General features: G+C 39.6%; 1 protein-coding gene across 1 annotated transcript in view; it reads left to right on the top strand.

Moving 5' to 3' along the window:
- The first annotated feature begins 3,193 nt into the window (after positions 1 to 3,193).
- Positions 3,194 to 15,797, top strand: part of CPLX1 (complexin 1) — a 67,866-nt gene continuing 55,262 nt past the window's right edge. Inside the window, exons 1-2 of the mRNA XM_032213804.1 lie at positions 3,194 to 3,214; positions 3,468 to 3,716. Coding sequence (XP_032069695.1) covers positions 3,194 to 3,214; positions 3,468 to 3,716 — 270 coding nt within the window. The remainder of the gene's footprint in view (positions 3,215 to 3,467; positions 3,717 to 15,797) is intronic.

The raw sequence follows: 15,797 nt of genomic DNA on the forward strand, positions 1-15,797 counted from the left end.
TAGGGTATTTTTTTTTACATTTTTATTTTTTTCAAATTTGTAATAAAATAAACAAAATGTGTTTTTAAAAAAGAGACAAATCCCCCTGAAACATATTATGGAGGAAAAGAAGTATCTGAAATCAGAGAGAAAATACATTTCTGAAAGTAGAATAAAACAATTTGAAAAACAGATTGCATGTGCTACAATAAAGTTGTTTCTATCAATTAAACTACACACCTGCTGTGACATGTTTTGATCTCTGTGAAATCATAGCAAAGTCATTGTTTAGTTAGAGTAAAACAAGTAAAAAAAATAACAATGCCAACATGAATAAATGGAAAGAATGGGAAGACGGGAACAAATGCTTGTTTCACAGTTGGACTCAAAGCCAGATATCCAGAACACAACAGTTTCTGATTCTTGTTCTTTTATTTTCTTTCCATCTTTCCTTTTTTGTACTTTCATTTTGTATTCTCTCTCTCTTCCCTTGCCTTTTCCCTTATCTTTGTATTTTATCCATGGAAAATTTCTCAATAAAAAATCCATATATATTTTAAAATATGTAACTCAAATATGTACCTGGCAGGTTTTTCCAACTTGGCATCTTTGTTGTACTAATATTACAATTTGCGTAATCTCCAGATGTCACAGCTAATGGCTGTGTATTCTGTAAGCAATCCCCACATATCTCGATAATACCTGGCTATCAGAGGTCTTAAACAGAATACCGTAGCTCTCAAATAATTAAATGATTGTGGGAATATTATTCCATTTCATAAAGCAAAATGGTGTCCTCTTGATCTACTATGCAAATTATATTTCTAACTATGGATGCTTTCTTAAAAGATTCTGCTCAATTTATATTGCTTGAATTGAGTGAAAACATTATCTGACGTCTCCAATGGAATAAATATGGTCACAAATGAAAGATGGTCAGTGATGGACAGAGATAACCCTGTCCATAGCAAATTGTTGAAATTTGCTACCTAGACATTATCCTGGTGTTCTACAAGGCTGAACTGTTGCTTTGGATGAGACAGAGGAAAGAATGGTGACTCAGTTCATTAAAGCATATGTGTCAAGCCAGCCTCCTTCAGCAACCAAGAAAGAAACCACTTAACTCCATTTTGCAGAATTAGGAATTTACTGGTTATGAAAAGATAGCAGCAAAATAAAGCAAGGTCTGAGGCAGAAGCACACAAAATCATACATATCAATATTTGCCCAACCATCTCCCCCCTGCAACCCCCATCCCATTGTCCAATCTGCAAATCCCTCAGGTGTCATGTGGATTGCATCTCCAAGAAGCATCATCAGGTTGGTATGCAGGACGGTTGGCCTTGACCAACTCTAAACACCAGCCATCAGCATGCGCAGTAGATGGTGAGAACAAAACTCCCTCTTAACAATCTCTCCTGTACCAAATATTCCCCTCCCAAATACCATGCCCCCCTCCCCGTTTCAATGGCAGCCAAAAGCGAATAGCGAAACAGAGGCTGACATCATGTTTCAAGTCTATATCTTCTCCATTTGACAGCATTTTCTACACCCTGGACTCCAAAATAAACTGTTCAGTGGCCACATTTGCCAGCATTTCCAGCACTGTCTCTCCCCCAGTACTGCATTTTGGAGAAATGGACTTCTGTTGGAACAAAACATTCAGGAGCAGCAGGGCTTTCCACAGGTGGGGAGCAAGCTGGGTAGAAGACACAAGTGTTGTTAAACTGAATACTGAACATTGATAGTAGGGATGGGGGAGGGGAGTCATCCCTAAAAACATAGGAATAGGAAACAAGATTCACCACCTCTCTCCATCTATGCTTGCACCATTTATCATGATCCTTGGAAGATCTGGTCTTGTCTTTGTAAATTAACAGGTTTTCCCCTAATGCTTACTCCTTACCTGCCCAGTTACCTTTCTATACAATTGAGTAGGAAGGGGGGAGATATGATTTTTAAAGGAGGGAATAATTATTCATCCTTGAAAACACAGCGGTAAACTTCCCCATCCCACTCTGGATTGACTCACTCTTTTAATAAACTCTATTGACCTTCAATTAAGGTTCAATAAAATAAGTTGTTAAAACTATAATAATCTCCCCTCTTTTTTAAAAAAAAGCTGTCATGTAATGACTTGATTATCAAAATGTCAAGGATATTTTCTTTAATAAAAATAATTCTGCCTGCTTTACAGAAATAATTAACTTTAGAGATCTATAAAAAAGATTTAGTGATGCACATTAGCTGAGAGAGAGAGAGAGAGAGAGAGAGAGAGAAACAGAAAAAGAAAAAGAAAAGAAAAAGAAGGAAGGAAGGAAGGAAAGGAGGGAGGGAGGGAGGGAATAGTGTTTCAACAATGGGTATCCATGACTAACCAGTGCTTCTTTGTTTCTTGTTTATTGCAAGTGTTAGGTACTGTAAACAGACAATGGAAGATTATTGTCATCATCTCTATTTGTGTAGTTCCATAGGGTAAGTGGAACTAATGTCTAAAATATGATGCTGGATTACATGGATGGATCCTTGAACTGACTCAAACAATCCCACTGCCTTTAATTCCACTAGATGATATCTTCAAATTTAAAAATGAAACAGAATTTCAGCCTTGCCTAAACCTTCATATGTATTCTGACTCAGCTTATGTTGGGTCTTAATAATAGTCTATAAATCAGCTTTAAGAAGCAAGAACCGTATATTTCCACTTGATAGAGTATGCCTAAGCATACTCTAAGCACCTTATTACAATCAGGGGAGTTCTAACTATGGATAAACTAACTAGAATTCAAGCTGCTGTGGCTTCATTTATCTAACAAAGATGTCCAGGGGAAATCAAAATGTTTGATTTAAGATGTCTTCCATACTACCAGCAAATTGCATTACAATGTGCACTATATGGGGCTTTCCTTAAGGACCATCTGGAAACTGAAACTGGTCCAGAAAGTAGCAGTTCTGAATGCTACTCATAGTTCACCTGAGTTACACTAGTTCAGATAGGGTGGGCATGCTTTAGTCCTTATGGTGTCATCTAATGGGGCATCAGAAGTGCTCATTCTTGGTAGCATCCCAGGCCTTTGAAATAGTATCCCATGTTTAATAATATTTGTGCACTACCAGGCTCAAATGATTAGGGTAGGTGTCAAAATTGTGAAAACAAACCAACAAAAGCAATGCACAGTAGTTATGATTTGATTTGGTAACATTTCTCTGGATTATGGTGATACTGCATCTCTCAGTAAGTCAAAAATTCTTGTTAATAAGTAGTGATTCAGTGGCTGGCATAGAAACCAGGAGACTGAGTTCTGACCCTTCCTTTGGCATGGAAGCCAACTGGGTGACCTTGGCCCAGTTCTTCTCTCTCATTCCAGTCAAGATCATAAGGTTGTTTTTTGGTATGGAAAATAGGAGGCAGGTCTCCTTTTAGTTATGTAGGTTTTTGGAGCTTATATGCCACTCCAAACCAGTAATTTACCTTCCTTCCATGAAAGGTTCAAATCGAAGAACAATACAAAAAACCAACACAGCTACATCACAATCTTGGCCTTCTGCTTTTCCATTATGGGGCTACCAAAGACATGGGGAAGATGTTAGGAGGAGAGGAAGAGAAAGATCCTGATGCTGCCAAGAAAGAAGAAGAACGACAGGAAGCGCTCCGACAGCAGGAAGAAGAAAGGAAAGCGAAATATGCCAAGATGGAGGCTGAACGGGAGGTTGTGAGGCAAGGGATTCGGGACAAGGTAAGAGTCACTTCTTCAAGTCATTAAAAACTCGCTAATAAAATGTATTCATTAGAAAAAGCTCTACCAGAGTCCTACAAGCATTTCCCTGCAAGGGTTGGAGAGTGCACTTGAACCTAGAGAAGGCGGGGTGAAGGTACATGAAGCATGTGCAGATAACCTCTCAAAGTTCTCCAGCTTATTTAGACATATCATGATCTGATCTTAGTCCAGAAGGTGATCCAGAATAAATTGTCCAGTCTTACTCTAGGACAGGGGACTCCAAACTTGGCAACTTTAAGACCTTGTGAATTTCAACTCCCAGATTTCTCAGCAAGCCATGTTGGCTGTGGATTTCTGTGAGTTTAAGTCTGCAAACCTTAAAGTTGGCATGGTTGCCATTGCTGCTCTAGGGAAGGACAAAAAGAAAAATCTTGGAAACTTTCTCAAGAACATGTAGCATTCTCCAAGAGCAATGTCATAATTACTTGGTGTGAAATAATCTCATGGAACATTTTGCACCAGATAAACTTTTGCAGAAAAGCTTTACTTGGAAGCCCTTGGGGATTGTCACAATTGCAATTATGATGATGATGATCATAATCCACAATCACAATCATAATCATAATAGACTGTGAATTCTAGTCCTGCATAAGATATGAAGCAATCTAGCCAGTCCTTCTCTCAACCCTAGCAATATTGCATTTCACAAACTATATATTGAAGCATTAAACAGGAAAAAGAGAAACTATTTGAACCTGCATAAACTTCTGACCAATGTAGATTTTGCATTCTCAGTAAGAACTATCTGGGTAGAAAAGAGCTTTGGAGACTTACATATGAATGCCCAAAATAATATCTAGAATACTTTCTATCCTTCTGATTCAAATCCATATGCTTAGAAATGTGATAGGTGGATGATTTATTTATAGGTGATTGGCTTCAGAGTTGACTTCTTTTCAAGGGCATGCCAATTTTGTGAAGTGTGCTTGTCATGATATGAAATTGTTTTAGACTCTGTGTACAATTCCAATTCCTGGGAGTTCCAGAATTCCCTAATCAACTTCTTGGCTCTGAACCGCTAAACTCCCTCTGAGTTTCATTAATACTAGCTATCAGGTACCAAGAGATCAAATTAAATTGTTTGTTTGTATTTATAGGAAAGTAGGTAGGTGTGTAGGTAGATGTAGATAATGATGATAGATAGATAGATAGATAGATAGATAGATAGATAGATAGATAGATAGATAGATAGATAGATAGATAGATAGACAGAAACACATAAATAGATAACTAGAGAAATAGAGAAATATAGACAAAGAGATAAATAGGTAGCTAGGTAGAGAGAGACATAGATTAATAGATAGCTAGAGAAATAGAGAGAGATAGACAGACAGACAGACATAAATGAATAGATAGATGATAGATAAAATAGATAGATGGATAGATAAGAGAGAGAGAGAGAGAGAAATAGAGAGAGAGAAGAGATAGATGATAGATAGATAGATAGATAGATAGATAGATAGATAGATAGATAGATAGATAGATAGATAGACATTCATTTGATCTGCACAATAAACACTGTAAAAGTGAGGTTAATCTATAAAAGGTTGGGGTGATGAGACTTTTGCGGTCCACGAAATCTAGAATGTAATAAATTTGAAAGAGATTAAATAAACAATATTGAATTGGAAACAATGAAGGTGTGGCTTGAGGTATTAAAATCATTCAGAGATTGAATAATAATTATAGATGCTATTTATTTATGTTCGTTTCTAAGCGCTTCAGTTGCAGACAGCTGTAAAAACACAATATATACTCCAATGCAATAAAAACATGAAATAAAATTAAAACATGATAATACTATAATAGAAAAACAAATAACAAGGCTTACTTCATCATACCAAGGAATATCTCTTCCCTAATAAAAAGTATATATTTCAGTGGGAGGAGCCACCAGTTTATCAGTTATCAGAACTGTTATCAGTTCTTTATATGATGTTATATGAAGGGGGGAAGGGTGGGAGGAGGAAGGGAGGGCGGGAGGAAGAAGAAGGAAGGAAGTTGGTGAACCCAGCAAACCCCAAACCATCCCACCAACATCTAAATCCAGCATTGGGTCCACTAGCAACTGTAGCCCAAAGCCTGGGAGAATGGCAGATGTTTATGGCTCATCAAAATGCAACAGGATGGGAGCCATTCAAGATCTCATTGCAGAAACCAGGCAAAGTGACAAAAGAGCCACATTTCTTAGGTTCTGATAGAAGACATGGTTGAAATGAAGGAACCTGAACCACCCCAATTTGTCAGTTCAGATTGGCTGGGAAGCACAGTGGCAGTTTTTAATTCTAGTATGTTGCCCACAGTGATTTGTATGTGGTCAGCCCCAAAAATGTAAATTTAAAGTAAATAAATATCCTTAAACTGTTCTGAAATAGCCATCTCTTTCCTAAATGCCAGCAAGGGTGTTGCCTAATGCAATTTTTATAGCAATAGCAGTAGACTTATATACCGCTTCATAGGGCTTTTCAGCCCTCTCTAAGCGGTTTACAGAGATGTCAGCATATTGCCCCCAACAATCTGGGTCCTCATTTTACCCACCTCGGAAGGATGGAAGGCTGAGTCAACCCTGAGCCGGTGAGATTTTGAACTGCTGAACTGCTGATCTAGCAGTAGCCTGCAGTGCTGCATTTAACCACCTGCGCCACCTCGGCTCATTTCTGATGGGGCACTGATCCTAAAGAAAGGAATCACAAAAGACAACACATTCCATGGTGTTAATTGTCCTTTAGAAATGAATTTAAAATGGTGCCTTCCCCACTAGATCCTTACAGGCTGGGCAGAGTCCTCTGAGAGAAAGCAGCCCTGAAGACAGCTACTGAAAGCAAAGAAAAAAAGCAAAGGTATTAAACATTAAATGAAATTTAGCATGTACAGCATAGTTTTTGACTTACTGAGCTTCACTTCAATCAATTCCAAATTTGAAAAATGGCAGATGAGGGGAAAGCTCCAGCATCTGGAAAACAGCAGTGAGCAAATTTTATACAATTCTTGGAATGGAATCCTGAAGTACAGAGGACTGTTATCATAACCACTTAGGTATAACATGCCAATAGATGGTGTTGAAATGATGACTTTATGAAAACTTCCTAAGTGGGAGGCTAGAATCCCTTAGATTAGGGGCATCAAACTGGCAGACCATGGATGTTGTCACTGCTAGGCACTCCCACCCCAGCTCTGCAATGGGAAAATGTTGCAAAATGTCACATGATGGCAATGTTATTAGCAAGATTGACAGCCATGCCTTAGATTATTATCAGCTACTAAGGACCTCAAAAGGAATAAAAATCTGTCTAAATACTAAAGATCTTGTAAACTTTGCTTACATCCCAAGTGACTGCAGTGAATTCCCTAGCAGACTTTCATTTTAATTATTGATATGTTACCAATGATATGTCAGGATCTGGATGGGGGTGAAAAAACTTGCACTCAATCCCGACAAGACTGAGTGGCTGTGGATGCTGCCCCCGAAGGACAGCCCAGATAGTCCATCCTTAATCCTGGGGGTGAAACTTACAACCCCTCAGAGAGGGCCCACAATTGGGGTCCTCCTGATCACAGCTGACATTGGAACACCATCTGTCGGCTGTGACCAGGGGGGCCTTTGCCCAGGTCGCCTGGTGCACCAATTGTGGGCCCTATTTGGATTGGGAGGGCACTCCAACGGTCATTCACACCCTTGTCACCTCAAGGCTGGACTACTGCAATGCGCTACATGGGGCTGCCCTTGAAAAGTGTTCAGAGACTGCAACTAGTCCAGAATGCAGCCGCGCGAGCGATATTGGTGTACCAAGGTACACCCATGTTACACCTATCCTCCGCGAGCTGCACCTGGCTTCCTATTGGTACTCTGGACACAATCAAGGTGCTGGTATTACCTTAAAGCCCTACATGGCTTAGGACCAGGGTACCTACTGCCTACTGCCATATACCTCCCAGCGGCCGGTGAGATCCCACATGGTGGGCCTCCTTCAGATGCCATCAGCAGACAATGTCAGCTGTTGGCTACCAGGAGGAGGGCCCTTCTCTGTGGCTGCTCCGCCCTTTAGAATGAGCTACCCCAGAGATCGGACCTTGCCCACTCTCATGGCCTTCCTCGAAAAGCTGTTAAAACCTGGCTATTCTGGGAGGCATGGGGCTGTTGACCTCACTGTTGAGGTCCAGCCCGGATCAGATGAGTGCATGTGTGATGTTTTTTTTAAACCTGTCTTTTCCCTTATTTTTATTACTTCTTTTTTTTTCTTTTGTTTTGTAAGCGCCGGAGTCCTTCGGGATTGGGCAGCCTATAAATATTGCAAACTAACTAAATAGATAAATAGATAGATAGATAGATAGATAGATAGATAGCTAGATAGATAGATAGTATGATAGATAGATTAATTAATTAATTAAATATATGATTTTCAGTATGCTTCAGTGATGAGGACTGGCATAAATAAGGAGCTCAAGTTTTGTCACCAGCAAACCATTTCAGTGAGGAAGAAAATTAGGAACTTATAAGTTTCTCCATTATTTCAAATATTTGTATTCCAGAGTCATTGATAGCTGAATATAATTTAATTTCACAACACTTAAAGTCATACCTGCTAGTTAGTAGTGGGTAGTTTTCTACTACCGGTTCTGCTGGCCTGGCTTGGGGGCATGGCAGGGCAAGGATACTGCAAAATCCCCATTTCCTCCTGATCAGCTGGAACTTGGGAGGCAGAGAATAGATGGAGGCGGGGCCAGCAGGGTGGTATTTATCGGTTCTCCCAAACTACTTAAAATTTCTGCTACCTGTTCTCCAGAACTGGTCAGAACTGCTGAATACCACATCTTTAACAGGTATGCCCTTAGGTTCTTCCAAACCCTGAGGTGTCATAATGTATATGGATGCAAATGCAAGCAATGTAGCCTTTTGCATGTGACAAATGGAAAATATTGTCAAATTTTATTATGGTTCTTCACACAGTCAGCCAGATGTTTAGATTGGATTTTGACATTTCTATCCATATAAAGAGATGTAGAAATAAAGAACCGTAATCTTTAAGAAACATTTTATTTACAATATGGGTATTGCTTCCATTGTCAATTTAGTTGCAATAAATTCATTCAACACAGGATAATTGTGGATATATCATATTTCTCAAGCAAGGCAATAACTAGAGGCTTAATATATGTTTTTCTACAATGTTCTATCAAATACAAGTATTAATATTATGCCTTCTATCTATTACTAGGGAAAGGCAAAGGAAATGGTTTCATAGGGGTTCCCAGGGTGCCACATCCCTTAATTCTACTTGTGGCTTGGTATATGTGCCACTAGGAGTCACACTGGGAGGATCCAATAGAGAAGATACTATAGCTGTAGCAGGAAATTAATGTTGAATCAGCACACAAACTTGTACTCACTTTTGGATCTCTTTGCAAAAGTGGAAATGATCTGTAAAAAGGTGGCTAGAAGTGGCTAGAAGATTCAATCAATTAATAAAACAAATCCTATGCCTCACATAGTGAAATTAGAAGAGTAGGATCAAGCCCTGCTTCCTGTACTTCCAGGATTGTAGCTTTCCTTCCCAATACTTCTTTCTGTAAGGGCTCCTCTCCTAACTTAAGAAAGTGAAGACTCCTGAAACGGATTGTTTCAAAAGGAACCTTTAATTAAGAAGAATGGAAGCCATTAAGCAAAGCAACATCTGAATCCCCTTAGGCAATGCAAGTAGAATTAAAGTGATAGTGACCCCTCCCCTTTTGTCAGAATGCAGTTTCTGGCCAATGCACAAGTGTGAAAATGTTTCCTTTACCAACTGCCCTGAGATCCGAATAAACATACATTCCCATGGCTATCTTTCGTTAGACATTAAAGTAGATACCCCACATGGCCATCATAAACATCCTCCAGAGGTACTGAGATCTCCATCCTTCCGGTGCCAGGAAAGCAGTTGTAAAATATCAGTTGTCATTGGCACCTCCAATAAATTACTCCGAGGCTCCTCTCCCAATTGAATGGCAGTATTGCATTTAGGGATATGACACTTTCTGGTATCTCAGATCTGTGGAATATTTTGCAAAGCATTCTCTGAACTTCTCAAAGCAAGGTGTTTTGTAGGTAAGAACAAGGGACTGCATGACCTAGATGGCTTGCTCAGAGGAGATGCTGAAACTGGAATGTTTCTTTACTGTAGTAAGAAAAAATTCAATGTGCTTACTGAACAGGAGGTAATACTGTAGGCCATATTTGGAAGTATATAGTATTTAGATAGCTACTTACAAAAATACATTGGCTCATAAAGGCTACAACCTAGCAAAATGAGAAACCCATAGGTCTGTGGACATTCCTTACAGGAAGCAACAAATTAAGTGGATGCTAAAAGCCAATGACGCAGCATCTGGCTTTATAGAGCACCATAGGGCCTTAATAAAACTTATTCTTTAGTTTCACCCCTGTTGAACATACACATAAGCGATCCTGGTCCTTTCTTTAAAAAGTTCTGTGCTTCTCATTCTTCATGACCTGATAGACACCATTTCAGCAGGACTGTCCATCAGTAACACTTTCTCCGAGTTCTTGAAAATTGTGTGCCATCAATGATGTATCTAGCCATCTTGTTTGTCAGCCTCCTTTTTTAACTGTTGTTGATTTTCCCAAGCATTAGAATATTTTTCAATTAGGCTTCTTCTTGCATTATATGTCTGAGAATATATTGATTTCCCCTTTATTTGCAGATGATCTCTTGTATACATGTGTACAGCATACACATACATACACACACACACCACACACACACACACATAATCAGAGAGAGAGAGAGAGAAAGAGAGAGGGGGGGGATAACAAGAACTAAAAACATTGTCACTTTTGGTTGTGGGGAAGGGTGGAGGAAAGGTAATATAACTGAATAGTAAATGTAAAAGAATGCAGTTCTGGCTAACTGTTAGACTGGCCACAACGTAAACCTCTAAACAGAAACAATTCTTCGCTCCATTTGCTGAGAAAGGTATAGTTTTATTAAGAATCAAGTGTATTGCAGCATTGCATAGCTGGAACTGAGAATTGCACACTAAAACCCCTAAGTTCTACTCCCCCATAACTAATCCCCACTGTCCACCTCACTGAAACCAATCAAGAGCAGCATGCAAGATGTTTTCATAACCGTCAGTCCAATGGTAGCTTGATATGCTGCTTCCTCCTACTTCTAGCTGGATGACCTTGAGGCAGCATCTCAAGGAGGTACAGTCTCTAATTTGATTTCCCGAGCATACCCTTCCTCATTCTCCTCCCCCCCACAGTTCATGGCAGTCTTGCACCACATAACAGTGACCCAGAGCAAGCATGAGGTGGCAGCTGACAGTCATGCCACAAGTGTCAGTGTGATGCCTACAGTACAAAATCTAACTTTTCTTCTCTTCCTTTACACCGGGTATTAAAACTACCCCAAAGTCCAAATTCTATAAATGCTACCGACTAGTTCTTGACTCACTGCTCTATGTCATCAGGCTTGTGTGAGTGCTTTAGCTTCTTAATGTGTTATATTTGAATCTGAATAATCTGTTATTTTTACAGTCCAAGGTATTCTCAAAAATTTTCTCAGCACCATCACTCAAAGGCACCATTCAGCTTTTCCTCACTCAGCTTTTATAGCAACATTTGACAACTGGGGAAACTCGACAATATGCCCCCTTGTTGTCAGCACAATGTCAGTGTAATGTCTTTGCAGATTAATATTTTGCCTAGATATCATAGTCTTTCTCCAATGAAGCATATGTTTCATGGCCACATTCACATCCCTGTGAATTGTTGAGTCTGGAAAGATAATCTTGCTTACTATCAACTTCTACTCTTTGTATTACTGCTGCATTAGATTGGCATTGTCTGTGACATAATCTTAGAGGGCTTTTTCTTAAAATATGAATATCCTTTGAAAATATGAAGCAAGATCCTGGCTTCTGCATACTTCTTCCCACAGTTTCTCTGCAGTAATTATTTAGATAGAACAACTTGTATCATTTTGCTTTTCATCTGGAACTCTATTTTAATTTGGCAATTTTTCCTTTCTCTCAGGTTCGCTTCTGGCTTTTCACCTTTATTCAGCTATTTTCAACATACCAACAGATAATCATAGTGCTCATTTTTGTTTTTTGTATTATATAATTCTCCATTTGTGTTACCTTTAATGATAGGATGAATTTCAATCCAGAGATTTTCAGGCACTGCATTTATCAGCTCTAACCTATTCTTTATCTTCACTGAATAATCAGACAGTAGTATTGCTGAGAAGTCTTATTGTCTAATATTAGTTTTCTATAGTTTTAAGATATAATTTTGCAATAAATTTGTGACCTGAGGTACATCTAGCACCAGGTTTAATTTTGGGTGATTAATATACTGTAGCTTCTCTATGTTTGCTTCTTGGGTATATATACAATATATCTTCATTACCAACTTAGAACAGAACAAAAATGTTACTTATGGGAAAGGTATAACAACATAATAAGTTAGTGAATGTCAACTCCTATATTCTAGGAGATATAATTGGCAGTACCCTGCAATGGAGAATACAATAGAACATCAGGGGGTAACTGCAAAAAGGTAAAATATTGCAATAAAATTTATTTTTGGGGTCCTGTCAGCTAATAAATAATCTATATAAATTCCAAAAGTTAAATTAGCTTGAACTGAGACTCAGCAAATAATATAAATAATAGAAAGACACCTGTGGCATAAACACTATTTTAGCTACCAAGGAGAAATTCCAGAATGCTTAATATGGTATTAGAAGCAAAATGAAAAGAATATGACTTAAACCTGACAGGACCCCAGCATCACTATACTATGCTAATTAGCTATGCTGATAAAAGTCGCAGAGCAAGTTATTTGCAATCTATAGATGTGCGTGTAGGCATGACTGTAATTGCTTCTTGGTGGGATGCAATACACTGAGATTATTTTTTCAAAATTCCTTGTTATATAATTATCATAAAAAGTAGCACAGTTGATGAAAACAATACACAATACTTTTTTGGTAGCAGCACCTTGCCTAAAGGCAGCAAATGATATACACAATAGCTTGAACCTAATTTATATGCAATTGTGCTTAATCAACTACCCATATCTATATGTTCTATTAGATCTGGCAGGAGAATGCTCCAAGTCCCATCTGTTAGGAAGCTGACAATATCCTTACTCCAGACATTAGATTGGCCCTGACTTTGTTGGTCATCTACATAAAGCCTTGAAGACTTGGCTCTGTGTTTGAACCTGAGGCCCCAAATCAGTGGTGGGTTTCAAAAATTTTAGAACCTATTCTGTAGGTGTGGCCTGTTTTGTGGGAATGGCTTGGCAGGCATGTGACTAGGTGGGAGTGGCCAACTTGATGTCACTCACCAGGATATATCATGGATTGGGTAAAATGTGGTGAAGCTCACTTAACAATGTTCTCACTTAGCAACCAAAATTTTGGGCTCAATTGTAGTCATAAGTCAAGGACTATCTCTGCCTTCCTCTGCATGGCAGCCTTGCAATAAAGCCCACCCACTCACCTCCTGCTGGCAGGCTGGAGTGAGAGGAAAGGCAGAGAAGCCGGAGGGGAACCGATCGGAGCCCTCTGAAAGAACGAGGCTGAGGGAAAGTGTGTGTGCTACAGCATGCCCCTTTGTCTGGCTTCCTGCCTCCTCCTGTGGTCTCCTCAGTGCTCGCTCGTGCTTTCCCTCCCCAGTCTGGTTTGATTGCAGGCAGAGCCACGTTGCCTTTTCAAACCTGTACAGTGAAGCTGGGCTGGATTTTTTCATTTTATCCAGGTGTGTGTGTGTGTGTGTGTGTGTGTGAGAGAGAGAGAGAGAGAGAGAGAGAGGAGAGAGAGAGGGAGAAGAGAGAGGGGAGAGAGAGAGAAATGGATGGAGGCCTGGGGAGGAAGTCATTCCCCCTCCCCTGACAGCTGGATAAAGCTATGCAAAAATCCAGCCCAGCTTCACTGACTACAGGTTTGAAAAGGCAATGTGGTTCCACCTGCAATCAAACTAGACTGGGGAGGGGGAGCAAGGCAAAGGGGCATGCTGTAGCACACACACTTTCCCTCAACCCCATCCTTCAGAAGGCTCCACCGGCTCCCCTCCAACTTCTCTGCCACTTCCTCTCACCCCAGTCTGCCAGCAGGAGGTGAGTGGGTGGGCTTTATTGTGTTCCAGGCATTTCCCACCCGGACAGCATGCTGCATTTGCAATGGGGGAGGTGTTTGGGGAAGGCAGTAGGGGAATTGGGGTGGTGGTGGCAGGGAAGCTGCTTTCAAGCCATTGGGAGAAATATCTAATCCAACTTTTGTGTGTGCGCATGCCTCAGTCAGGTTTCTTTGTTAGCAGAAAGAAAGAAAAATAGCACAGCAATTTAGGGTTAGAAGGCTACTTGGAGGTCATCTAGTCCAACCCCCTGCTGCAGCAGGAAACCTTACATTGTATGGATTATTTTGGTCTCTGTAAAAAAAAAGAAAATTGCCAGAAAGGAGAAAGAGTTTACTAGGACAAGGCTACCATGCAGAGGAAGGCAAAGATAGTCCTTGACTTATGACTACAATTGAGCCCAAAATTTTGGTTGCTAAGCAAGAGCTTTGTTAAGTGAGCTTCACCACATTTTACCCAATCCATGACATCTCCTGGTGAGTGACATCAAGTTGACCACCCCACCTGGTCACATGACTGCCAAGCCACTCCCACCCAGTAACATGACTGCCAAGCCACTCCCACCTGGTTACATGATCACCAAGCCACTCCCACCCCAGTCACATGACTGCCGAGTAACTCCCACAAAACATGCCACATCTACAGAATCGGTTCTAAAAAATTTGAAACCCACCACTGGTCCGCCCCCAGCTTCACTGACTGCAGGTTGCATCAAACTATGCAAGGGACGGAAAGAACAAGGGAGAGAACGTGAGCGAGCCAGGGCCCTTCCCTCCATCCTTTACCCAAAGCCCCACACCGTACTGCACCAGGAGGATGAAGATTGAATTCCTCCTCCCCAACCCATGCATACCTTTTCCAGCTGCTTCAGAGCAGCTTTAATGACGCTCTTGTCTTGGATCCTCTGAAGAAGCCCCCCACTCACTTCCTTCTCTTTGAGAAGTGCCTTGCAAACGGGGGCAGGGGAGGAGAGCGTACCGGTACGGGGGTGTGGCCACACCACATGGAACGGTACAGAAAAATACAGCAAATTTCTGGCCCCAGTACACCCGTAGTGCTACGTACCAGCCGGAACCCACCTCTGCCCCAAATACATGACTGAACCCATCTCCTGGATATGTTGAAAGTTGGACTGATGATTTTAAAATTCTTTTCTAAGCTGTTGTATGTTACATATTATATACACATACATACATACATACATACATACATATATGTATATATGTTTTTTTTTTGTGCTAAATAAATAAAATAAAGCACAAATAAAAAAACACAAATATACAAAGGCAACAGTAAAATATTGGGTTTCTGTCGTGATGGACTCTTGTGACGAGCTGATTGACAGTTGATGGAAGCAGTTAGCTTCCTCCCATAATTGGGGCTTACCAGGGGTTGTAAAAATCATATATATATACATATACATATACATATACATATACATATAATATATATATATATATTATATATTATATAATATATATATATATATAATTAATATAATATATATACATATACATATATATATACACTTTTAAATTATTATGACTTATGATAATCATTTACTTGAGTTTGGCAGTAAAATATTGTAAATGTATGAAATAATAACAACAACAGTGCCTTTTTAAAAAAATATCAATTATTTACTTTTAAATTTAAGGTTTGTGGTTTTTTTTTTAATTTTCATGGAATGGCTCTGCTTAATTGCTACCAGGACAAAATAGAATCACAATGGTAGAATAATTTAACGATTAAGTAAAAGTCATAAAAATAGATTAATTCAGATTCTAATGGATTTAAAATTAAATTTATCTTAAAACAAAGGTCAACTTTAAAATGTGGAAAAATAGGGGAAAGGATAACGGAGTAAATTTCAGGATCCGTGGTCTTTTC

The sequence above is a fragment of the Thamnophis elegans genome, chromosome 3 (assembly GCF_009769535.1).
Source record: "Thamnophis elegans isolate rThaEle1 chromosome 3, rThaEle1.pri, whole genome shotgun sequence".
Taxonomy (NCBI): domain Eukaryota; kingdom Metazoa; phylum Chordata; class Lepidosauria; order Squamata; family Colubridae; genus Thamnophis; species Thamnophis elegans.